The sequence below is a fragment of the Ranitomeya imitator genome, chromosome 1 (genome assembly GCF_032444005.1).
Source record: "Ranitomeya imitator isolate aRanImi1 chromosome 1, aRanImi1.pri, whole genome shotgun sequence".
Taxonomy (NCBI): Eukaryota; Metazoa; Chordata; class Amphibia; order Anura; family Dendrobatidae; genus Ranitomeya; species Ranitomeya imitator.
This window is the reverse complement of record NC_091282.1, coordinates 647136847-647164592: the sequence shown is the minus strand read 5'-3', so window position 1 is coordinate 647164592 and position 27746 is coordinate 647136847. Positions and strand designations below refer to the sequence as shown.

Here is a 27746-nt window from a genome sequence, read left to right as displayed (position 1 = left end):
AGGGTAAACATCGGGTTACTAAGTGCAGGGCCGCGCTTAGTAACCCGATGTTTACCCTGGTTACCAGCGTTAACGTAAAAAAACAAACTACATACTTACCTTCCGTGTCTGTCCACCGGCGCTGTGCTTCTCTGCACTGGCTGTGAGCGCTGGCCAGCTGGAAAGCACAGCGGTGACGTCACCGCTCTGCTTTCCGGCTGACCGGCGCTGACAGTGCAGAGGAGAGCAGAGCGCCGGAGGACAGACACGGAAGGTAAGTATGTAGTGTTTGTTTTTTTTACGTTTACGCTGGTAACCAGGGTAAACATCGGGTTACTAAGCGCGGTCCTGCGCATAGTAACCCGATGTTTACCCTGGTTACCAGGGGACTTCGGGATCGTTGGTCGCTGGAGAGCTGTCTGTGTGACAGCTCTCCAGCGACCAAACAGCGACGCTGCAGCGATCGACATCGTTGTCGGTATCGCTGCAGCGTCGCTTAGTGTGACGGTACCTTAAGTCCACTGTGTTCTATCAAGACCAAAGTCAGCGCAGCCGTCTACCAGGAAATTTTAGAGCACTTCATGCTTCCCTCTGCCGACAAGCTTTTTGGAGATGTAAATTTCATTCTCTAGCAAGACTTGGCACCTGTCCACCCTGCCAGATTTACCAATACCTGGTTTAGAAACAACAGCACCACTGTGCTTGATTGGCCAGCAAACTCGCCTGACCTTAACCCCATAGAACAGACCTGGGCAAAGTATGGCCCGTAGGCCACCTCCGTCCCTCTGGCCGTCCCAGTCCGGCCTGCAGACCAAAACAGCCAAGGGGCTGGAAAACAGAAGCCCATGGGCTGCACCGTGCTCTCCCACACTCACCCACTCGCTGTCTCTATCTGGGTGAGACTTCAATGGTGGAGGAGAGGCCTTCGTCCACTTATTCCACCCATCAGTGTGTGAAACAGCTGACGCGATTACATCATTTCATTGCGTCAGCTGTGTAATGTGGAGAGACTCAGAGACAGGAACAGAAGCAGAGTGTCGGGGAAAAGGAACGTAGGTGAGTATGTCATGTTCTTTTTTCATGTGTATGGGATGTTTGGCTGGACATGGGGAGGCTATGGGGGCCTGATCCTGGACATGGGGAGGCTATGGGTGCTTCATGCAGTACATGGGGAAACTATGGGGTCTATGGGGTATATAGGGCTGCTGTGTGGGGTTCATGCAGTATATATGAGTGGGGCTCATGCAGTATATGGGGAGGCTGTGCTGGGTTCATACAGTATATGGGTAGACTATGGGGTCTCATGCTGGACATGGGGAGGCGATGGGGCTCATGCAGTATATAGGGATGCTGTGTGGGGGTTCATGCAGTATATGGGGAGGCTGTGTGGGGGTTCATGCAGTATATGGGGAGACTGTGGGGCTCATGTTATATATGGGGAGGCTGTGTGGGGCTCATGCTATATATGGGGAGGTTGTGTGGGGCCCATGCTGTATATGGGAAGGCTGTGTGGTGCCCATGTTGTATATGGGGAGGCTGTGTGGGGCTCATGCAGTATATATAGAGAGGCTGTGTGGGGCTCATGTAGTGTACATATACGGAGGCTATGTGGTGCCCATGCTGTATATGGGAAGGCTGTGTGGTGCCCATGTTGTATATGGGGAGGCTATGTGGGGCTCATGCAGTATATATAGAGAAGCTGTGTGGGGCTCATGCAGTGTATATATAGGGAGGCTGTGTGGTGCCCATGTTGTATATGGGGAGGCTGTGTGGGGACCATGTTGTATATGGGGAGGTTGTGTGTGGCTCATGCAGTGTATATAAGGAGGCTGTGTGGGGCTCATGCAGGGTATATAGGGAGGCTGTGTGTGGCTCATGCAGTATATAGGAAGGCTGTGTGGGGCCCATGCTATATAAGGGGGAGGTTGTGTGGGGCTCATGCTGCATATGGGAAGGCTGTGTGGGGCCCATGCTGTATATGGGAAGGTTGTGTGGGGCTCATGCTGCATATGGGAAGGCTGTGTGGGGCCCATGCTGTATATAAGGAGGCTGTGGGGTCTCATGCTGGATATAGGGAGGCTGTGTGGGACTCATGCAGGGTATATAGGGAGGCTGTATGGGGCTGATGCTGTATATAGGGAGGCTGTGTAGGGCTCATGCTGTATATAGGGAGGCTGTGTGGGGCTCATGCTGTATATAGGGAGGCTGTGTGGGGGGCTAACAGAATATAAGGGGCTGTGGGGGGCTCATACGATACATGGAAGGGGATGTATTGGGGTTCAAACTATATATAGGGGATGAATACCAAAAATCCCAAATATGTTAGATACCTAAACACAACTTTAGAAAACAAAATTTCCCTTTTATGCATGGGGAAATAAGGTATGCACACTAGAGCTAAAATTGAAAAAACCTTTATTAAATATAGTATATAATACCACTAAAACACCATGAGACCAGACAAACAAGGAACATCAGTAAAAACAAACAGGCATATAAACAGCACGGTATACACCTCACAATGGTATATGAAAAGATACTATACAACACATAGGGAGATGCAATCTCATGGTCGTAGTAGCCACATCAAGATGACTAATGTAGTATTCAGACGATACACTAGACCATATAGGAAAAGAGACTCTGTAATAGTACTAAGCAGACAATCCCATATGTCTATGAATAGGCAATAGTATGTGCTAAGGCTAAATATAGCCAGAAAAGCGATGGGAAATTGTATTATCTAGAGAGGGTGCTAATATTATATAGTGGAAATACATAAAGTGCAAAATATGCTAGCAGTTCAAGGTAAAATGTCACCTATGGACTACAATATGTAATCCCCATATCTAAATAGCTTCCTATAAGTGCCGTATCTAGATAAGCTACCAGTGCTGCATAGCAAGTATATCTTAGGGTACCGTCACACAGTGGCATTTTGATCGCTACGACGGCACGATCCGTGACGCTCCAGCATCGTAACAATATCGCTCCAGCGTCGTAGACTGCTGTCACACTTTGCAATGTACGACGCTGGAGCGATAATTTCATGACATATGTGCGATGTAGAAGCCGTTGGTTACTATGCGCACATCGTATACAATATCGTGCACACCTTTGTTACACCATGCGATCATGCCGCCACAGCGGGACACTAGACGACGAAAGAAAGTTTCAAACGATCTGCTACGACGTACGATTCTCAGCGGGGTCCCTGATCGCAGGAGCGTGCCAGACACTGCGAGATCGTAACTATATCGCTGGAACGTCACGAATCGTGCCGTCGTAGCGATCAAAATGCCACTGTGTGACGGTACCCTAAAGGTACCTTCACACATAACGATATTGTTAACGATATCGTTGCTTTTTGTGACGTAGCAACTATATCGTTAATGAAATCGTTATGTGTGACAGCGACCAACGATCAGGCCCCTGCTGGGAGATCGTTGGTCGCTGAATAAAGTCCAGAACTTTATTTCGTCGCTGGACTCCTGCTGACATCGCTGGATCGGCGTGTGTGACACCGATCCAGCGATGTCTTCACTGGTAACCAGGGTAAACATCGGGTAACTAAGCACAGGGCCGCGCTTAGTAACCCGATGTTTACCCTGGTTACCATCCTAAAAGTAAAAAAAAACAAACACTACATACTTACCTACAGCGCTGTGCTCTGCACTCCTCCTGTACTGGCTGTGAGCGTCGGTCAGCCGGAAAGCAGAGCGGTGACGTCACCGCTCTGCTTTCCGGCCGCTGTGCTCACAGCCAGTACAGGAGGAGTGCAGAGCACAGCGCTGGAGGACAGACAGCGGTAGGTAAGTATGTAGTGTTTGTTTTTTTTTACTTTTAGGATGGTAACCAGGGTAAACATCCGGTTACTAAGCGCGGCCCTGCGCTTAGTTACCCGATGTTTACCCTGGTTACCGGCATCGTTGGTCGCTGGAGAGCTGTCTGTGTGACAGCTCTCCAGCGACGCTGCAGCGATCCGGATCGTTGTCGGTATCGCTGCAGCGTCGCTTAATGTGAAGGGGCCTTAAGGTGCCAGACTAATCAGCAATCCATGGCCTCATGAGCTGCAATGTATAATCCCTATACAAATCTGACCTCCTGCTGGTGCTAAATCATGTCTCTATTTGCATAAAAGCTAAGTGCATGTCACTGGGCATTAGTGACACCCGCATGAGTCAGAGGATAACTTAGGTAGAGATTTGCAGAAGGTGCCGTGTGTATATGCTGTGACCCCGACATCGCCGTTTCGCCAGTTCAGGCTTCTTCCATAAGGGGGGACGAGTGTGATATATATATAGGGGATGTCAGCATACATACTTCTGCTCAATACTAACAGATAATATTAACTATCAGTCATATAACCTCATCCTTGTATCCATAGCTCCTTATTCCCATTCTACTTGCCTTCCCTGCGCGCCCTTGCAGCATCTCGTTCCGGATGCCAGCAGATCCTGGGCCAGGCGATCACATGTCCCCGCTCATTAAGGTAATGAATATTCACCTCTCTCCAGCCTATGGGAGTGGAGAGAGATGAATATTCATTACCTTAATGAGCAGGAACCCGTGAGAGCCCGGCAGCTACTGGAAGCCGGTGGCTGCAACTGTGTGCACGCTATAGGAGAAATTAATATTCATTGCCAGTGCAGTGAATATTCATGTCTCTTTAGCAGCGGGCACAGGCTTTAGCCGCCACTGGCTCCTGCCTCCTGTGACTCGCCGACGGACGGTGAGTATATAACGATTTTTAATTTTTTTAATTATTTTTAACATTAGATCTTTTTACTATTCATGCTGCATAGGCCGAGTGCGTTACACCGCTGTCAACGCTGCCATTAACCCTGTGTGAGCGCTGACCGGAGGGGAGTATGCGGGCGCCGGACACTGACTGCGGGGAGTAAGGAGTGGCCATTTTCTTCCGGACTGTGCTCGTCACTGATTGGTCGTGGCTGTTTTGCCACGACCAATCAGCGACTTGGATTTCCATGACAGACAGAGGCCGCGACCAATGAATATCCGTGACAGACAGAAAGACAGACAGACAGACGGAAGTGACCCTTAGACAATTATATAGTAGATAAATGTGGGTATAAAGTAATATATTGATATTAATATTGAGATGAATTAATTTCAGCCTATTGCTTCAGCCCTCCACAACAGTCAATGTATCTCATGAGGCCCCTCGGAAAATTGGCCACCCCTGCCATAGAGAATCTATGGGGTATTGACAAGAGGAAGATGAGAGACACCAGATCCAACAGTGCAGACGAGCTGAAGACTGCTATCAAAGCAACCTGGGCTTCCATAACACCTCAGCAGTGCCACAGGCTGATCGCCTCCATGCCACGCCGCATTGATGCAGTAATTGATGCAAAAGGAGCCCCGACCAAGTATTGAGTGCATTTACGGAACTTACATTTCAGTAGGCCAAAATTTCAGATTTTAATATCATTTTTCAAGCTGGTGTTATAAAGTATTCTAATTTACTGAGATAATGACTTTTGGGTTTTCATTGGCTGTAAGCCATAATCATCAACATTAACAGAAATAAACATTTGAACTAGATCACTCTGTTTGTAATGACTCCATATAATATGAGTTTAACTTTTTGTATTGAATAACTGATATAAATTAACTTTTTGAAGATATTCTAAATTTTATGAGAAACACCTGCATAGAACGGTGTCACATTCGACGACTTTGTCTGGACACTATGACACAATGATGGTGTCCACAATGAGCAGAAAAATGGAAATGAAGAACAGAGACTTAAGAGGTCATGAATAATTGTGAGATACTTGTGGAGCACCAGTTTTGCTTTACATGATGAGATAGTACTCACTGCAGGTCCAGCGGTCTCCTGACGGATCTTAAGTTGCAGTTGATGGACTCTTCTTCTGGCTCCCTCTATCTGCTCCTGGAGACTGGGGTTCGGGGTTCGGTTATAAACTTCACAAAGAGCCTATAAATAACAGAGAACACGTCTCCAAAGATGAACTACTACCACTGCATGGTGGGAGGGCTGGTATGTGCTGTGGCCAAACCCAATGAGTAGACCAGTCTGGACCCTCTCCAGTCATAAATAACAGTTGGGTGGTCCAATGGGGGAATCTAGACACAGTACTAAATCAATACAAGTTTATTACAAGAACCAACTCAACAGCTCCCACCACTAGAAGATCCAGCCACCACAAAACCAATGAGACCCATTGCTCAGTTTTATTACTTTGTGTTATTTCATACAGATCGCTTGAAAATTACGTCTCCCAAAAATCCCCAAGGACACCAATTAACTACACAACAGTCTTTTAAAACAATGGTGCAGTGATTGGTATCATAAAGGTTCCTCAAGTGGGTCAATGCTACCAACCTCGTGAAGGCAGTCTTCACCATCACGGCCACTTAGTGACATAGCGAGGTTTTTAAGATGGGTCAAAGCGACCAACCTCAAAAGAAGTCTTGACCACCATGGACACTCTTTGGCATAGTGAGGTTCCCAAAGTGGATCAAAGCTACCAACCTTGCAAAAGCAGTCGTGGCCACTCACTGACATAGTGAGTTTCCCAAGATGGGTCAAAGCTACCAAAACAGTACTGACCATCAAGGCCCCTAACTATTATAGTGAGGATCCCAAGATGGGTAAAAGCTACCAACCTCGTGAAGGTAGTCCTGACCATCATGGCCACCATTTGATATAGTGAGGTTCCCAAGATGGGTCAAAGCTACCAACCTAGGGAAAGCAATTTGAATGTCAAGGCCAGTCATGGACTATTGGTTTGTGTACCAAGGGTTTTAGCTCATGGAGCCCACCAATGGTTGAGAGTGGCTTTGGTTATGCTTCTGCCATTGGCCAATTCAGGGAAAATTTAGTATTACATAGGGCCTACTCAGATGCCTGCATGCACAAGTGTTAAAAAGTGGAATTGCCCTCCAGTATAGTGGCCCATTGTTCCTGACCTGGAGCTCCGTCTCTTCTTGTTTCAGCATTTTGTGTAGGATCTGGGTTGCATGCTTCTGAACCTCAGGATCCTAAAAACAAAAAGGAAAAATATATATATTTAAAAAAAAACAAAGATCTAAATTTTCAGCCCATACTATGATGTTGTTGGTAATGTCAGGATACCAACGTGTTGGCCAATACATGTGTCTACTGGCACAACCAAGAAACTAACTTTTTTAGAGAGTCTTTTTTTTTAAGTTATAAACAAATTTAAAATTAACAAGCCTTTCCCCAAATAACCTCTACAATCATTACCTGTAGCGGTTTTGGTCCTGTGATGCGCTGGGGAGGTGGCAAGGGAGGAGGAGGTGGCACAGGAGAAGACAAATTCCTAGGGGAAGCAGCTGAAGAGCTTAGATCAAGTCCAGACATGGTTGAGGAAGGTGGAGGAGAACCAAGGAGGGTGAGAGCAACGTACGTTCCAGCTGGTACAAAAACAGAACAATTGAAAGCAGACAGTAATAACCCCAAGTTGGGAAGAATCAGAGCAGTCAGTAGACAATCATGTCAAATATTTGAACCAATCAGAGCAAGTACTGAAAGGGATGGTCCTGGATATTAAAAACATGGCTGCTTTCTCCTGAAACAATGCCACCCGCTATCCACAGATTGAGTCTGGTACTGCAACTCAAATCCAATAAAGTGAATAGGACTGAGATGCAATAACACACATAACCTGAGAGCAAGTGTGGCACTGTTTTAGTAAGACACTTTTTTTTCTAATTGTGGACAATCCCTTCCAAATTAATCCAGAAGGATAAGACGATTGGGATTTTGAAAACAGTTTGGTAGGTCACACTCACACTTGATGAGCTTCACCACATCGATGTGAGAGCTGTTGGCAACCAACGTGCCGTTAACCTGGAGAAAAAAGACCGAGGTAAATACATATATAAAATCACGCCTCATAGGCTTGGGTACAGCGGCTGAGCAGTATCCCATCACATATTACCTAGATACTTTCTAGACTGACCTTCACAATACGATCACCCTCCTGTACCCCTGCCCGCATGGCTGCACCACCTGAAGAGGGGGAAAAAGCAGAGTGACAGCTGAGATAACATGATCTACTGCAGGACAGTGCAAAGAAGAGGCAGCAAAAACTGCAATGGGGCGGCTTATGCCTAAATAATAATAATTATGATATATGTTATGTAAAAAAAAAAATATTAAAAAAGTTTCCAAAACACCTGACTGCACAGGTTACTTCACCTGGGCGCACTGACTGTACAAGGACGATTCTGTCACCGCTGACCGTAAACCCAAATCCATTCTGATCCCTCTGTACAACCACACAGCGCTGGACCAAACCTATAGGCAAAGCAATAGAAAACGGAGGAATTTTATGTAATGAAATATATACATACTCACTTTTTTTTTTTTATAATATATATATATATATAGTATATATATATATATATATATATATATATATATATATATATATATATATATATATATATATATATATATATATATATATATATATATATATATATATATATATATATATATATATATATATATCTATATCACTGCCATGAGGCAATATGGTAAAATGTGTCTTTAGTTACTACAGATTTTTCCCAGTACAGAAATAGAAGATGGCAGTTGGTGCTGATAAGGTTCTATGGAACTGGTGGCAGCAAAAGGTTTGTCTGATTTTAGCTCCTCCCGACACGGAATTTTAATATAGAGTCGACTGTCATCTCCTATCTTAGACTATTGATTAAATAAAAAATTAAGTACATAAAATTAAATTTAAAAGAATTGCAAAACAACAAGCATATTCAGCATACTTAAAAATCTAACAACATTTCATATAAAATATTACAAAAAATAAAAATATATTAAAATACATTATAAAAACACACTAATATAACAAAATAAATAAACTCTAACCAGGAACTTTGCTTTTCAAATACTGACCACACGGGGGAGCCACAGTCCACTCTATGGGGAGGGTAGGTGACAATTAAGGTCACATGAACCAGTTGCTGCTAGGCTACAGAAAGATTTTTGGCTGGGACTGCAGTTTAGATAATGGCAGCAGCAGTGATAACATAACAGGTTAAACAACCGGCAGATTAACTACGCAGGAGCGGCTGCAGCAATTTGTATTACAAGGTAATTAAAGGGTTATATATCCTCTGTCTTATTCCTCCCCCTCAAAAAAATAAATAAATGACAATTTAATGACAATTTAACACCTATATCTGCATTCCTCGGCTCCATGATCTATAAGACTTCTGGAAAAAGACTTCTGGAAAAAGCTGACCTCTGCATTCGGCTGTCCCATAGACAATAAATGAAGTGGAGGTCATGCCCCAGAGATCAGCAATTTGACTTTTTTTTTTTGTTTTTTTAATTATTTTTCAGCCAAAATTTGCGAAGATATGAATCTTTGTAATATACTGCCATTTCCTTATTTTGCTTCCTATTATCCCAAATACATGCTGAAAGTGCCGTTTTATAACTGCTTAGTTTATGCACTTTTAGCAGCTGCTTTTAACTGCTGCTCTACCAAGAATTCATAGGCAAACTATTTACAAAGTTCAAAGCAGCTACTAAAAGTGCATGAGCCAAGCAGGTAAAACAGCAATTTCAGTAGCGGAAGCAACATAAGGCATTGAAGTATAATACAAAGATTTGTAACTTTACAAAAGCAGATCAATAAGTAAACTGAATTAAAGAGTAAATGGTTTAGTTCCTCTTGGCTTACATGTGTGTTACCTGACTAGGTACCCACACGTCTTGTTATGGACCCTTTACAGCCGGACATATACAGACCATTGTCCTACAGGAGTGTCGGCGCTGCTGTATTCACCAAGGACTTTATAATCCCCTTCTCGGGATGAGATAAACCCTTCAATTACCTTCTATACCACTACTGTAACTACCCAAGGGGCAGAGGGTGCGGCCGCCTCAGGAACCGACTCAGGGACCCACCTGGAGTTATATCGGCCAATACAGTTGTGCCCCGGGGCAGAGCATGGAAACACAATCTCCCTGCACCACCACTCTCTGTTCAGTAGACTTCAGGCCCCTCTAAGCCTGTGGCATACAGTACAGCAGGCAGGGGCGTCACTAGGCTCCTATCATAGCCTCCTGCCCCGAATGTCTACCCAGCTGTACACAGACATACAAAGGATTCCTCAGGCACATGGCATTACCATTTGCATATCCCTGTAGCTCCACCTCCCTGTTTAACAATCGTCCACTGCCACCGATCAGCAGAGCGAGGAGATTTGTTTCTACCCACCCATGGGATCAATTATATAACTACTTTAGGGGGCCATTATAGATTGTGGCAGTTACTGTGGGGGGCTTCAAAGTGTGGGGGCTACTGTGAAGGCGATTATACAGTGTGGTTAATACTGTTGAAACCATTAAACAGTGTGGGCGCAATGATACAGTGTGTGGGCCATCATACTGTGTATAGGGGAGCTGTGGAACCATCATACTGTGTATAGGGGAGCTGTGGAACCATCATACTGTGTATAGGGGAGCTGTGGAACCATCATACTGTGTATAGGGGAGCCGTGGAACCATCATACTGTGTATAGGGGACCTGTGGGCTCATCATACTGTGCATAGGGGAGCCGTGGAACCATCATACTGTGTATAGGGGAGCTGTGGAACCATCATACTGTGTATAGGTGTTATGAACTGGTGGTTTAGAAACACAATGGACCTGGTGGTTAAGAGCACACAAAGTGACCTGATAGTTACTAATAACATAGGACGAGCTCTGAGACGTGGGAACTCTGCTGACCGCAATCCCTAATCCTATCACACCACACTAGAAGTAGCCGTGGAGCGCTCCTGACCAGACCTAGGCGCCTCGGCACAGCCTAAGAAACTAGCTAGCCCTGAAGATAGAAAAATAAGCCTACCTTGCCTCAGAGAAATTCCCCAAAGGAAAAGGCAGCCCCCCACATATAATGACTGTGAGTAAAGATGAAAATACAAACACAGAGATGAAATAGATTTTAGCAAAGTGAGGTCCGACTTACTGAATAGACAGAGGATAGGAAAGATAGCTTTGCGGTCAGCACAAAAACCTACAAACAACCACGCAGAGGGCGCAAAAAGACCCTCCGCACCGACTAACGGTACGGAGGTGCTCCCTCTGCGTCCCAGAGCTTCCAGCAAGCAAGACAAACCAAAATAGCAAGCTGGACAGAAAAAATAGCAAACCAAGAAACACAAGCAGAACTTAGCTTATGCAGGGAAGACAGACCACAAGAACGATCCAGGAGAGAGCAAAACCAATACTGGAACATTGACTGGAGGCAAGGAACAAAGAACTAGGTGGAGTTAAATAGAGCAGCACCTAACGACTTAACCTCGTCACCTGAGGAAGGAAACTCAGAAGCCGCAGCCCCACTCACATCCACCAGAGGAAGCTCATGGACAGAACCAGCCGAAGTACCACTCATGACCACAGGAGGGAGCTTGACCACAGAATTCACAACAGTAGGGGAGCTGTGGAACCATCATACTGTGTATAGGGGAGCTGTGGAACCATCATACTGTGTATAGGGGAGTCGTGGAACCATCATACTGTGTATAGGGGACCTGTGGGCTCATCATACAGTGTATAGGGGAGCTGTGGAACCATCATACTGTGTATAGTTGAGCCGTGGAACCATCATACTGTGTATAGGGGAGCAGTGGAACCATCATACTGTGTATAGGGGACCTGTGGGTTCATCATACTGTGCATAGTTGAGCCGTGGAACCATCATACTGTGTATAAGAGAGCCGTGGAACCATCGTACTGTGTATAGGGGAGCCGTGGAGCCATCATACTGTGTATAGGGGACCTGTGGGCTCATCATACTGTGTATAGGTGAGCCGTGGAACCATCATACTGTGTATAGGGGAGCCATGGAACCATCATACTGTGTATAGGGGAGCTGTGGAACCATCATACTGTGTATAGGGGACCTGTGGGCTCATCATACAGTGTATAGGGGAGCCGTGGAACCATCATACTGTGCATAGGGGAGCCGTGGAACCATCATACTGTGTATAGGGGAGCTGTGGAACCATCATACTGTGTATAGTTGAGCCGTGGAACTATCATACTGTGTATAGGGGAGCCGTGGAACCATCATACTGTGTATAGGGGACCTGTGGGCTCATCATACTGTGTATAGTTTAGCCGTGGAACCATCATACTGTGTATAAGAGAGCCGTGGAACCATCGTACTGTGTATAGGGGAGCCGTGGAACCATCATACTGTGTATAGGGGACCTGTGGCCTCATCATACTGTGTATAGGGGAGCCATGGAACCATCATACTGTGTATAGGGGAGCCATGGAACCATCATACTGTGTATAGGGGAGCTGTGGAACCATCATACTGTGTATAGTTGAGCCGTGGAACCATCATACTGTGTATAGTTGAGCCGTGGAACCATCATACTGTGTATAGGGGAGCCGTGGAACCATCATACTGTGTATAGGGGAGCTGTGGAACCATCATACTGTGTATAGGGGAGCTGTGGAACCATCATACTGTGTATAGGGGAGCTGTGGAACCATCATAATATGTATAGGGGAGCTGTGGAACCATCATAATATGTATAGGGGAGCTGTGAAACCATCATACTGGGTATAGGGCAGCTGTGGAACCATGATACTGTGTATAGGGGAGCCGTGGAACCATCATACTGTATATAGGGGAGCCATGGAACCATCATACTGTGTATAGGGGAGCTGTGGAACCATCATACTGTGTATAGTTGAGCCGTGGAACCATCATACTGTGTATAGTTGAGCCGTGGAACCATCATACTGTGTATAGGGGAGCCGTGGAACCATCATACTGTGTATAGGGGAGCCGTGGAACCATCATACTGTGTATAGGGGACCTGTGGGGTCATCATACTGTGTATAGGTTATAGGGGAGGTGTAGGGGTATCATACTGTGTATAATATGTATATACAAAAACCCAGACTCAGTAACAGGTGACCCAGGAATAAATCCCGGCCCCTCTAGCTACAACTCCCAAAGCATGATATACGCGAAACAGGAGGAAAACAGGGAGTGTTTAAAAGTAGTACATAATTTTATTACAAAAAATACATCACATACATATAATAAAAACGACAAATATAGATACCAAAAGGAAGGGACCTCGTACACACTGGACCGGAATAGTACAAAAACAGATGTTACTGTATAGCAGTATCCTCCACAAAGTGGAGGATAAATACCCTCAAAAACAAAAGAAAGCCCCCACCGCAGACCGTATCGGCTGCCCATATAACTCAATCAACAGTCACACCCAAATAGGTATAAGTATGGGCAGAGAGACAATCAGGGAAAGGGGGAGGGTTAAATACTGTGAGAAGAATGGAGAGGCATAAATAACCAGCTCAGATGAGCGTTAAGGCAAACCCCACCAGATAGCACTGCTCACAGCCGGTTCTTACCCCAGGTGCTGAGGAGCCCAAGGTGGTTGCGGGGCGGCTGGCCACGGGCGCATGCGCCGCTCATTCTCAGCCGCTGATCCTCTTCTGGTCATGTGACCGGTGAACTAATGGATATAAGGCCCTGACTTATCACAAAGGGACACTCCCCCTTGAAAAAGCCAGCGGACACACAGCGAAACGCGCGTCGGGGGCATTGCCCGATTCTTGGGCTCCTCAGCACCTGGGGTAAGAACCGGCTGTGAGCAGTGCTATCTGGTGGGGTTTGCCTTAACGCTCATCTAGAGGGCACAAAATGAGTCATTATTACTATGTAAGGGGCACAGTGGTGGCATTACTATGTGGGGCAGTAAGTGGAGCAGTTATTGTACCACACAGCAGGTGCAGTAATAGGGACACATACGGCAGCATCGGCTCAGTATTGGGGTGTCAGGGGCAGTAATAGGGACACATACGGCAGCAGAGGCTCAGTATTGGGGTATCAGGTGAGGTGTAGTAATAGGGACACATACGGCAGCAGCGGCTCAGTATTGGGGTATCAGGGACAGTAATAGGGACACATACAGCAGCAGCAGCTCAGTATTGGGGTATCAGGTGCAGTAATAGGGACACATGGCAGCAGCGGCTCAGTATTGGGGTATCAGGTGTAGTAATAGGGACACACACGGCAGCAGCGGCTCAGTATTGGGGTGTCAGGGACAGTAATAGTGACATACAGCAGCAGCAGCTCAGTATTGGGGTATCAGGTGCAGTAATAGGGACACATGGCAGCAGAGGCTCAGTATTGGGGTATCAGGGCAGTAATAGGGACACATACGGCAGCAGTGGCTCAGTATTGGGGTATCAGGGCAGAAATAGGGACACATACGGCAGCAGCGGCTCAGTATTGGGGTATCAGGGCAGTAATAGGGACACATACAGCAGCAGCAGCTAAGTATTGGGATATCAGGGGCAGTAATAGGGACACATGGCAGCAGCGGCTCAGTATTGGGGTATCAGGTGCAGTAATAGGGACACATACGGCGGCAGGAGCTCAGTATTGGGGTATCAGGTGCAGTAATAGGGACACATACGGCGGCAGCAGCTCAGTATTGGGGTATCAGGTGCAGTAATAGGGACATATACGGCAGCAGTGGCTCAGTATTGGGGTATCGGGTGCAGTAATAGGGATACATACGGCAGCAGAGGCTCAGTATCGGGGTATCAGGGCAGTAAGAGGGACACATACGGCAGCAGCGGCTCAGTATTGGGGTATCGGGTGCAGTAATAGGGACACATACGGCAGCAGAGGCTCAGTATTGGGGTATCAGGTGAGGTGTAGTAATAGGGACACATACAGCAGCAGCGGCTCAGTATTGGGGTATCAGGGACAGTAATAGGGACACATACAGCAGCAGCAGCTCAGTATTGGGGTATCGGGTGCAGTAATAGGGATACATACGGCAGCAGAGGCTCAGTATCGGGGTATCAGGGCAGTAAGAGGGACACATACGGCAGCAGCGGCTCAGTATTGGGGTATCGGGTGCAGTAATAGGGATACATACGGCAGCAGAGGCTCAGTATCGGGGTATCAGGGCAGTAAGAGGGACACATACGGCAGCAGCGGCTCAGTATTGGGGTATCAGGTGCAGTAATAGGGACACATACAGCAGCAGCTCAGTATTGGGGTATCAGGTGCAGTAATAGGGACACATACAGCAGCAGCTCAGTATTGGGGTATCAGGTGCAGTAATAGGGTCACATATGGCAGCAGCGGCTCAGTATTGGGGTATCAGGTACAGTAATAGGGACACATGGCAGCAGTGGCTCAGTATTGGGGTATCAGGTGCAGTAATAGGGACACATACGGCAGCAGTGGCTCAGTATTAGGGTATCAGGTGCAGTAATAGGGACACATACGGCAGCAGCGGCTCAGTATTGGGGTATCAGGTGCAGTAATAGGGACACATACAGCAGCAGCTCAGTATTGGGGTATCAGGGGCAGTAATAGGGACACATATGGCAGCAGCGGCTCAGTATTGGGGTATCAGGTGCAGTAATAGGGACACATGGCAGCAGTGGCTCAGTATTGGGGTATCAGGGGCAGTAATAGGGACACATATGGCAGCAGCGGCTCAGTATTGGGGTATCAGGTGCTGTAATAGCGACACATACGGCAGCAGTGGCTCAGTATTGGGGTATCAGGGGCAGTAATAGGGACACATACGGCAGCAGCGGCTCAGTATTGGGGTATCAGGTGCAGTAATAGGGACACATACGGCAGCACCGGCTCAGTATTGGAGTATCGGGTGCAGTAATAGGAACATATATGGCAGCAGCGGCTCAGCATTGGGGTATCAGCAGGATGAGGAGTTTGTGCAGGTTGGTGATAGAGGGGGACAGTGCTGAAAATGGGAGAAGTAGTGATGAGAGAGCGTGCTGGCATAAGGTGTTATCGGAGCATGCTCGTGTTTTAATCAAGTATTTTCGATGTCCTCGAAAAACACGCTCGAGTCCCGGCGGTTATTCAACACCCACCACACATGCAGGGCTTACCTGGTTGTTAGGCAATCGCTATATGTGTTGTGGCTGTTGAACAGCCACGAGACATGCAGCCACGGTGACTAGCATATTTTTCGAGCACACCAAAATGCTGGATTAGCAGTTGAGCATGCTCAGATAACACCTTATCCCAGCACGTTCGCTCAACACTAGTGAGAAGTCAAATGTGTCTTTGCTGTATTGTCTGCAGATGAGTCCTGGCTGGAGAAGTTATACAAAAAGCAGCGACCAACAGCACTCAGGTGACTGGGAAGCACGCTCCAAAGTCCATAGACCCCATTGGACAGATACTCACAACTGAAGAAAGAAAGGGCAGCATCCAATCCAGGTGAAAAGAGTAAAAAAAAGTCTTTATTCTGCCATCAAGTCGTGACTTGATGGCAGAATAAAGACTTTTTTACTATTTTCACCTGGATTGGATGCTGCCCTTTCTTTCTTTAGTTCTGGCTGGAGAAGTTGTCATGTCGGTCTGGGCCAGATGGAAAAGACGTGAAAAGTGAACGATTCCATCAGAAAGAACGTCAGCGCTAAGTCGCCATCTGTAACTGTGCTGTGATTTCATATGTTCTGCAGCACTGGTGTCTACCACTAAATGCTCACCCTATGGCGGTAATATTGGCTTCAGCGCAGAAATTTTTCAGTAACAGCGAGATCATCTGCTGAGGTTCACCAATCCCCACGAATAGGGTGCGCCACTGCAGTTGTAATCAGGGTTACCGGTTAGTGAGAGGTTTCGTTTCCCCGAGTTAAGCCCCTAGCTACACCTCTGGTCTATACATAAATTTTGTTAAAACTTGGACATTTAAGCCCTGTTCCTCCCAAAACCAACTAAGAAACCTCAAAGTTTGAGGGGAACTAAAGAAACCCTGACAATTTTTAGCCCAAAATGACATTTCTTAAACAAATTCCCGACAGTCCCAATACATTTGAAATTGTTGGCAACTCTAATAAATCCCAGTATTGATTTTAACAAAACGATGGCAATAAATCCCGACTCTTATAAAGATGTTTAAGATCGCAAGCTTTCATGGCTACCTGTTGACTCGCCATAGTCTGTAGTTTGGCGCTGGTGCCCAGGAGACCTTCGTTCTGATGCCCCGTCACTGACAGATGACAGGCTGCTCAACCTGCATGAAAAAGGGAAGAGATGATTAGTATATAGGCCGACCCCATCACCATACAAAATACATACAAAACCTAACCATCCATTAATGTTAATTAAAATGGTCAATGCAACTCGTTCACACCCATTCATTAGACAATAAAATTATACGGGTGCTTATTTTGGTTGACCCAGAAGCTCAAGCATGTCCCCTCAGCCCTCACTGCTTTTTTGTCTGGCTTTAAGACAACTAGCTGCAGCAGAAGCCTCCCCCCCCCCCTTTCTGATTTAATGTAATCATTCATTTCTCAGTTTTTATATCCAGAGGCTTGAAATGGGCTAGGAAACAACAGGTGAAAAGAAAGAGAATTGAGACAAGTTGTACACTAATAAGTAGAAACACAATGTTGCCCCGTAACGTAACCGATTGTCTTTGTCCCAGAAGCTTAACCATATCCATCCCCCATTCTCACTACCCTGGGTTAGGCTGTAAAAAAAAAAAAATTGGCTGCAGCAGTAACCTCCCCCCTTTCTTATTTTAAACATGTCTTTCTAGCTTTAGGAATCCAGAAACTGGTCAGGAAGTAACAAGTGTAGAGAAAGAGAGAATCAGGACAAGGTGTATACTAATAAGTAGCACCTAATATATCCCAATAAAGTAGTTTATTGTCTTGCTGTTCCAGAAGTTGCACCATGTCTCTCAACCTCAATGCTTTGTATCTGGCTGTAGGACATCTGGCTGCAGCAGAAACCTTTCCTTTTTTCTTTTTTAAACATTCCTTTAAATGTTTAGAAATCCAGAACCTGGAACTGAACTAGGAAATGAAAAAGTGTGGAGACTGAATCAGCATATCTCCACAAAGTAGTTACGGTAATTGTCTTGTTGTTCCAGAAGCTCCACCATGTCCCCCTCAAACTCAATGTTTTGTGTCTGGCTGTAAGACAACTGGCTGCAGCATGATCCTACGTCCCTACTTTTTTATTTAAAAACATTCCTTTCAAGGTTTAAAATCCCAGAAACTAGTTAAAGAATAACATGCGCAGAGAAAAAGACAAATCAGGGCAAGGAGGTATATATTAAAAAGTAGCAACCTAATATTTCCCTATAGACTAGTTAATGATCTTGCTGTTCCAGCAGCTTCACTATGTCCCCCTCAACCTCAGTGTCTGGTTGTAAGACAACTGGCTGCAGCAGGAACTTCCTCACTTTTGTTATTTAATGCAAACATTTATTTTTAGGATTAGAAATCCAGAGTCTGGAAACATGTTAAGGAGCATAATTTTTTTTTTTAAAAAAAGAGAATCAGGAGAACCATTTCTTCTCTCTAATTGGGTTGGTTTTTGTCAAGAAACATACAGATTTCGAGAATTAAGAAGCAATGAGTAATCAATCATCCCACTCCACATGACAGCCCACAACAGCAGAAAATCAAAGCAAAGTTCAGTGATCGAGATAGATTGGCTTCCCACAGCTTTCTTATTTCAGCAATCATTTACTCTGAAAGTGAAAGTCGTGAAGTCATACGACTGATAAATATAACATTAAACGGCGCACTTCAAAGGGAAGGAAATCGAGAGGAAAAATACATTATTAATTAACCACTAGACCTTAGAAATCATGACAGCAGATACTTGACAGCACAGGATTTGCAAAATTCAAGCAGTTACACAACTCACTCAGACGTTGTAGATCTACATATTTTTTTCTCCATAGGGGGCAGTGGAGAAAGAATAATATGAACTAAAGCCTGCAGCACATTAAGGGGTCTTGTTGGAAACCACAGGAAAGAGTCCCTCAAAATAACTTCATCTCAGGCAGCTAGGAAGTGAAAGCTATGGACACAGTCAACCGAGGGAACAGGTCAAGAGATGTGTCCTGGGAGAAGGAAGCCCATCGTGCTTGGCAGGTTGCCTCCAAAAACGTCAACTCTATTTTAGAACCAGTATGGACTGTGGGGTGGTTGTAGCTGGGCTGAAGGTGCAATCAAAGAAAAGAATCAAAGACAAAAATAAAACAGAGGGGGTTGAAAGGGCTATGGGAAACCTAAGGAGAACTTGGGTGATGCCCAAATCAAAATGGCCCTTGACATCACCCTTGTGACCTCCTGGGAACTGGTGGGATCTGGAAGATATGGTACAAGATAAGTGTGTGAGTGAAAAAGCAGTGTCAATTGTTATACGACCTCAGCTGTAATACAAGTATGTAATACATGTAGTCTCTATGCACATGCAATAGCGATGTCACTCACATAAAGAGGAGAAAAGAAAAAAAAACAAAGTCCCAAAACTACTAAAAACACAACAATGCAACCTTCCTTACAATATAGCAGCAATAATGTACAGTTGTAGTTCGCTCTTCCCCATATTTTCCCTTTAATCACCTTGCACAGATTTCTCATTTATAGCCCTTTAATTAACCAAAGTTAATTGAAGAGTTAGCACTAGGTTTCATACAAGGATAATTGTCCGTATGAAGTATTATAAACGTTCTAAATTCTGTGGCTGCACAGCTGTGACTGCCAATACATGCTGGGAATTGTAGTTCACAAAAGCCATAGAATGTTCTAATAAAGTTATAAACAACGTTCACGATCCTATTCTATAATTTCATCTGTTTACCCAGAGCCGACACAGAAGGAAGTCAATGATCCTCAATGCAGGCAGTTGGTTCTCCCCTACACACTTATTAGCCATGGTTATTCTGTATATATAGATCCGCACCAGATTTCCTTTTATGGGTAAAGACGAGACTGTAGACAAATTATGACCTCCTTTTATTATATGTATACATTATCCAGATTCACATTCATGTGAAGTCTTAGCAACTGGTTTTCAAAACTTTCCCCAGAGGCTAATCTGCCTTGTGCAAGCTCATACTAATAAGCAAAAAAGTGTGTGTTGCCCTTTAAGCTGGAGCCTGGTTCACCTTGACCTCTCAACGACAAATAATGTATGCCACAAAAGGAACTCTGCAGGTGGAAAATGTAAGAACATCATGTGATCCTTGGGTTCTACAAATTAAAGAGGACCTGCGACATGCCATAAATACGCAGACTTTTATCCCTGTGTAAATGCTGCTGTTCTCCTCAATCCAGGAATATATTTCTTTTATTCCTGCGCCTCTCCCGTTCCCGAGATACAGCTTCGTTTACTCTTTATAGAAATTTAGTCGTGTTGGCTAAATGGGTGTGGTACATAACGACACGCCCACAGAAGAGGTTTAGACCACACTCACTTGGCAAACAAGTCTTGATTTATAGACAGGGAAGAAGAGGCCATATCTCAGGAACGGAGAGGTGCAGGAACAAGAGAAAAACATCGCCGGATTCAGAAGAACAGCGCCATTTACACCAAGTAAAAATTTAGGGCAACGTGACAGGTTCTTTTTACAAAGAAATGATGTAATATGAAATATTAAACCAAAGTTAAGAAACACAGATTTCTCAAAAAGGAATAACCACCCCTCACTCATTCACCTGAAAATCCATGTATTACGATAATCATCACCATCTTGGTCCCAAGACAACTCTCCCAGACACACTGTATAACTAATTATATATATATATATATATATATATATATATATATATATATATATATATATATATATATATATATATATATATACACATATACACATATACACTAACCCACCAGAAGCTAACCAACAAGTCGACTCAACAGCATACCACCATATTTCTCACATTGTAGCAAATGACAGTGCTATGCTGCATTATCTCTTTGATCTGCCTGCCTACTGACTCCTCAGAGGAGGGAAGTGTGTGTGCGTGCGTGGGTGCGTGTGTGTGTCCGTGCGCAAGCAGCTATTGTCTGATGGGACTACTGCTCTCATCCAGCTATGAATGCTCACAGTGACAGCATTGCCAATGACCGGAAAGTAGTCCGGAAAGTAGTCAAATCAGACAATGGCTGTGTTCAGTAGTATAAAAAAAAAAAAAACATACAGAACATACAGCAGACATATAGGACATACATTACAGACAGTACATACAACATATAACATACAGTACATACTCACCAATCACCTAGTCTCTGAAGCCCTTGATCGCCTGTAATAAAAAATAACATAATAAACCAACCTATACTTACCTTTCTGCCATAGTCCAGTTAATAACGAGTGTCCCACGACGATCTCCCGTGTATAATAGTGACATAGGGTGATGTCACTGCTCTACAGGGCCTCTGCTATGAACTAACAGGAGGAGGAAATCCTCCGCGATGTATCCCTCTATCGCTGCCAGGAGAGAGGTCATCTGAGTTCATTCTCACCTGCAGCGCTGTGTGAGAAAATTCCCACGCAGCATTGCCATAAAGTGAGCCTGAACTCAGGTAACCTCTTCAGCGATGCACTGCAGGAGCCATGATCTCCTGTGCATCTTGAGAGGCCTATAGAGCAGTGACATCACCCGATGTCACTGTTCTATAGGGGAGACAGTCGTGGCCACTCGTTATTAATTGGACTGCATCGAAACAGGGAGTATACTGTTAGTTTATTATTTTTTTATTTTTTGCAGGTGATCGATGGCTTCGAGGAATTAGGCAAGGTTGTAAGTGTGGTGAAATTAAGAATATTAAAATACTTTTTTCTGCATGTGTCTTTATTTAACCCTTTCATTACTATAGGATTAGTATTGGATAGGTGTCTTATTGACGCCGCTCCATTACTAAATGGGCTTAATGTCACCTTACAATCAAAGGTGACATTAACCCCTTATTACCCCATATGCCACCGCTACAGGGCAGTAGGAATAAAGAGGCTAAGTGCCAGAACTGGCGCATCTTACAGATGCACCATTTCTGGGGCAGCTGGTGGCTGGTACCAATATCCATGGCCGCTCTCTAGGCTATAAATATCAGCCCGCAGCTGTCTGCATAGCCTTTCTGGCTATTAATTATAGGGGGACCCCACGTCATTTTTGTGGGGGGTAGGGTCCCCAATTTTAAAAGCCAGTAAAGGCTAAGTATACAGACAGCTGCGGGCTGAGATTCATGCCATTTAATTCTTTATGTACCATTTTATTATGTTTATTACTAAACATCGGTCTTGGTATTATCCATCTACCTATAGATAGATCTATCATCTTTCTAGCTGTGTGTGTAAACTTTATTCTTCAATGGAGTATGTAAAGGAAGAGGTTGGACAAGAAATGACATCACAACTTTTTTTGTTGTTAAATAATAGATCTTTATTTAGCCTACAAAAACGCATACAAATCCGCATGAAAAAAAGCATGAAAATCCAAATCAAAAACGTGCTGATTTTTACCTGCGTTTTCTGCCAAGAGATGCAGATTTTGTGCAGAAAATTCTGCAGACAAATCTGTAACATGTGCACATATCCACTGCAGCTCTTCTGACTGGCTGATGTATGCAAGAACAGGCTCACCAGGAAGTTGATATTTAGAGAGCAGACTACCATTCCCCTTGAGCTACAATTTAGGAGGATAGTAATAGCGGTCAGCTGCTCTCTTATTCGTGATTTGTGCTCATGCCCAGGAGCCAGTCAGAAGAATTAGAGCTGCAGCGTAAAATTTAGGGAAGAGATAGAATAATAATTATCTGATGAATGAGGAAGTGGATTTCTATCTCACCCCTACATTTTAGGCTGCAGCTCTACTTCTTCTGACTGGTTCCTCGGCATGAGCACAAGCTCACCGCAAGTTAACGTGGAAGAAGTCACAGAACAGAGTGGACCATCATTCCATTTCTCATAAAATGAAACCTCAAAATGAGGCGCTTGCAGCCCAGGTCGACATGTCAATCATAACAAAAAAAAACCTGGCAAACTTATAGTTTTATATATCAGGAAGGACGGTCGCAACGAAAGACACAATGAAGGGAGGTAAGTGGAAATTCAGCCCGTGCATTCTTTACATTCTTCTCGGCAATGCAGGAATTCTGAAAAAAAAACTGAAGTAACACAAAGGACGAAGAGCAATAACCGGCAAGGCATGTCCCGCCACGTGTAACCCTTTCACTGCCACCACTGTAATAGGATATACAGTGCCTACAAGTAGTATTCAACCCCCTGCAGATTTAGCAGGTTTACACATTTGGAATTAACTTGGCATTGTGACATTTGGACTGTAGATCAGCCTGGAAGTGTGAAATGCACTGCAGCAAAAAAGAATGTTATTTCTTTGTTTATTTTTTTTTTTTTAATTGTGAAAAGTCTTTTCAGAGGGTCATTTATTATTCAACCCCTCAACCCACCAGAATTCTGTTTGGTTCACCTAAAGTATGAAGAAGTAGTTCAGGCACAAAGAACAATGAGCTTCACATGTTTGGATCAATTATCTCTTTTTCCAGCCTTTTCTGACTATTTAAAGGGAACCTGTCACCCCGTTTTTTCAGTAGGAGATAAAAATACCGTTAAATAGGGCCTGAGCTGTGCATTACAATAGGGTATTTTTTGTCCCCTGATTCCCTACCTATGCTGCCGAAATACCTTACAAAAGTGGCCTTTTTCGCCTGTCAATCAGGCTGGTCAGGTCGGATGGGTGTGGTCACAGCGCTGTTTCTCCCCCACATCTTGCTTATGTTCCCGTTGGTGGCGTAGTGCTTCTCGCATGCGCAAGTGCCGAATGCACTGCGCAGCTGTAGAAAAAGAGCGCGCTCGCCGCTATTCAGCGGTTTCTCGGTGGGCGCGGCCATCTTCCTGAGGCCGCGCATGCGCAGATGGAGTCTCCTGCTTCCCGGGGCTTCAGGAAAATGGCCGCGGAATGCCGCGCGTGCGCAGATGGACATCGCGGCGGCCATTTTCCTGAAGCCGAGATTCGAAGGTATTTCGGCAGCATAGGTAGGGAATCAGGGGGCAAAAAATACCCTATTGTAAAGCACAGCTCAGGCCCTATTTAACGGTATTTTTATCTCCTACTGAAAAAACGGGGTGACAGGTTCCCTTTAAGACCCTCCCCAAACTTGTGAACAGCACTCATACATGGTCAACATGGGAAAGACAAAGGAGCATTCCAAGGCCATCAGAGACAAGATCCTGGAGGGTCACAAGGCTGGCAAGGGGTACAAAACCCTTTCCAAGGAGTTGGGCCTACCTGTCTCCACTGTTGGGAACATCATCCGGAAGTGGAAAGTTTCCTCCCGTGCCGAGGTCAGGCTTGTCCGAAGAGTCAAGGCTAACCCAAGGACAACAAGGAAGGAGCTCTGGGAAGATCTCATGGCAGTGGGGACATTGGTTTCAGTCAATACCATAAGTAACGTACTCCACCGCAATGGTCTCCGTTCCAGACGAGCCCATAAGTGCCTTTACTTTCAAAGCGTCATGTCAAGGTTCGTCTACAGTTTGCTCATGATCACTTGGAGGACTCTGAGACTGACTGGTTCAAGGTTCTCTGGTCTGATGAGACCAAGATCGAGATCTTTGGTGCCAACCACACACGTGACGTTTGGAGACTGGATGGCACTGCATACGACCCCAAGAATACCATCCCTACAGTCAAGCATGGTGGTGGCAGCATCATGCTGTGGGGCTGTTTCTCAGCCAAGGGGCCTGGCCATCTGGTCCGCATCCATGGGAAGATGGATAGCACGGCCTACCTGGAGATTTTGGCCAAGAACCTCTGCTCCTCCATCAAGGATCTTAAGATGGGTCGTCATTTCATCTTCCAACAAGACAACGACCCAAAGCACACAGCCAAGAAAACCAAGGCCTGGTTCAAGAGGCAAAAAATCAAGGTGTTGCAGTGGCCTAGTCAGTCTCCTGACCTTAACCCAATTGAAAACTTGTGGAAGGAGCTCAAGATTAAAGTCCACATGAGACACCCAAAGAACCTAGATAACTCGGAGAAGATCTGCATGGAGGAGTGGGCCAAGATAACTCCAGAGACCTGAGACCTGGCCTGATCAGGTCTTATAAAAGACGATTATTAGCTGTAATTGCAAACAAAGGTTATTCCACAAAATATTAAACCTAAGGGTTGAATAATAATTGACCCACACTTTTATGTTTAAAATTTATAAAAATTTAACTGAGCAACAAAACTTTTTGGTTTGTAAGATTTATGCATCTGTTAATAAATCCTGCTCTTGTTTGAAGTTTGAAGGCTCTAACTTATTTGCATCTTATTAAACCTGCTAAATCTGCAGGGGGTTGAATACTACTTGTAGGCATTGTATACCGCCAACTGCTCCTAAGGGGTCATAGACTTACAAGGTTGCCCTCAAATAGGACTAATATGGTTGGGTCCTCGTAGAAAGGATTCTTTGCAGTCACTGTATAGGATAAAATGTTGTGGAGGTACCAAAAAAAAAGCCCTAAAGCCCTCAAACTGCCAGAGGAACCAGCAATTTCCAATTATTCTGGACAGGTACTTCTTCCCTGGTGTCCAAACGCACCATTAGGGGAGGTGCTGACTGGGGCGAAGAGGGGCATGAACCTCGATAACTATTCTTCCAGTACAACTTTCTTCTGAAAGCCATGTTTCAAGCCCCACAAGGACAATTAACACTTTCCCTGTTCTCACTTTAGGTGCAAAGAAAGTGAACCACACTTTAAAAAAAAAAAAAAAAAAACAATTGTTGTTAGGCAACATCGGCCATAGCAACCAGTCTGCCTTAAGTTACTTGGTTGTTTCAATGGGCTAGCACTGGTGTTTATAGTACGAACTCCATTGTTCCAACTTGGGTTTACTGGAGTTCCCACAGCAAACACCAGTGCCAGCCCATTGAAACAACCAAGTAACTTAAGGCAGACTGGTTGCTATGGCCAACATTGTCTAATAACGACTTTTGTTATGAAGCCTTCAGATTTTACTTGATGTTCCCATTTCATGTCCCATTTTGAAAGTTACTGAGTCCATACAGCAAATAGCAAGGCCAGCCCACCTAAACAACTAAGTAACTTGACACAGACTGGTTTATTTTTCCAGGTTAGCATGGCTATTTGCTGTGGAAATCCCCAAAAACCCAAACTACGACATGACAGATGGAACATTTAGCAAAACCATGTCTGACAACATCATAAAAAAAGAAGTAACAGTTGATGTTAGGCAGTGTTGGCTATAGCAACCATTTAATTTTTTTACCCTACGGGATTGTTAGACAGGATTTGGTTAGATGCTCCATTTTCATGTTCCAGTTTGGGCCTTCTGCGAGGCAGTATCCCAGTACCAGGTCACCTACACAACAACGTATCTGGACAGACTGGTTGCTATGGTCAACAATGCCCGCCTATCTCAAGTTACTTAGGCGGGCTGCCATTGCCATTTACTGTGGGAAGTCCAATAAGTTCACACTGGGACAGCAAGTAACATGTTGTCTGACAACCCTATAAAAACGTGGCTGTTATGGATTATTGGCCATAGCAACCAGTCTGAAAGCAGTTTAGGTGGGCTGGCATTGTACTTTAGTATGGGAACGCTAGTAGGCCCAAATTGTGATATTGAAATGGAACAGGAAAAATTAAAAAGGGGGTTGATACGCAATTTTGGCCATAGCAACCAGTCCAAAAGTTGTTTAGGGGTGTTGCCATTGTTTTTAAAGTGGGAAGTCCAGTAGGCTCACACAGGACCATTATACGATGTCAGACCATGGACGGTTAAGGCCGCCATATTTGTTTTCCTAAGAAAAGACTGAGTCCTTTCATTTTTCTGGTCCATGGGGGTTAAAAATCCTAAAAGGGCAGGAATTAATCTTAATCATGATGGCGAGTAACATCGGGAGCTTTCAACAAGTCATCGGGATGAAGGGATATGGGTGGCATTCACTTCACATGCAATAAACATCGACAGTCGCATCTTACCAGGCTGCAATGGGGCTGATATAGGAGGATGAGACAGCGGCAGAGGTGAAATGGACGAGAGAAAGACAGACACAAGTTAGTAACAGACAACAAGCATCACCTCAACATGTGGGCAAAAAAGAGCGTTTGCACAAAGATGGCAGCTTATGTATGAAGATACCCACTGGCCTTATCAAGTAAAATGGCAAGATTTCCCGAAGAAAAAGTTAAAACGTTGTTGCTATGGGGCTAAAAGGGCCATATTGTACATGTCGGCACCTTGGCAATTTGCTGAAACTATCAAAGTGGGTACGTTTTTTCATCAAGAATATTCTTTCATATTTTTAACTGGTTTTGGAGCTGCCTTCAAAAGTCTTTCAGTTGCCCTTGGCAACAGACAACAGTATGGCTCCATCCCGTTGTCAGACATGTGACCTAACGGATTAATTACAAGAAATCTTTACATTTCTGAATTTAGCTTCAGACATGGAACGGGAAGAAATTGTGTAGCTTGAAACTGATGCACACCTACGGCCACCAAGCCACGCTGATCCCAAAGAGGGCATGTATTAGGCAAACTGGGCCAGGTCCCCTCCTAGACTAAATCTACAGAGCATGTACTGCCCTAAGCTATTCAGGCATTGTACAGCAGTATTACCTGGAAACCAAATGGTGGTATGATTTAGGTAATGGATGGCATCCATTGTATGGGAATTATTGGCCATTTTGATGTCAGCGCTATATCATAGTATTATTTGAAATAATATTTGGGTACTGTATGGTGGTATTATTTCAGCACTAGATGGCATAATTTTGTTGCAATTCTACAACACTGCAATCTTGGCACTAATGGTAGTCTTATTTGAAAACTCCACAGGAGGCAATATTTAGGCATTGAATAGAGGTATTAATTTGGGCA

At 44.7% G+C, this 27746-nt stretch overlaps 1 protein-coding gene across 5 annotated transcripts in view; it reads right to left on the bottom strand.

Moving 5' to 3' along the window:
* Positions 1 to 27746, bottom strand: part of ARHGEF11 (Rho guanine nucleotide exchange factor 11) — a 184052-nt gene that overhangs the window by 71858 nt on the left and 84448 nt on the right. For all 5 annotated transcript variants that reach the window (XM_069728322.1, XM_069728333.1, XM_069728341.1 and 2 more), the window contains 7 exons: positions 17004 to 17095; positions 8195 to 8293; positions 7956 to 8005; positions 7786 to 7843; positions 7238 to 7407; positions 6940 to 7011; positions 5825 to 5944 (listed from right to left, as the gene is read on the bottom strand). In XM_069728322.1, the coding sequence (XP_069584423.1) occupies positions 5825 to 5944; positions 6940 to 7011; positions 7238 to 7407; positions 7786 to 7843; positions 7956 to 8005; positions 8195 to 8293; positions 17004 to 17095 (661 nt within the window). The remainder of the gene's footprint in view (positions 1 to 5824; positions 5945 to 6939; positions 7012 to 7237; positions 7408 to 7785; positions 7844 to 7955; positions 8006 to 8194; positions 8294 to 17003; positions 17096 to 27746) is intronic.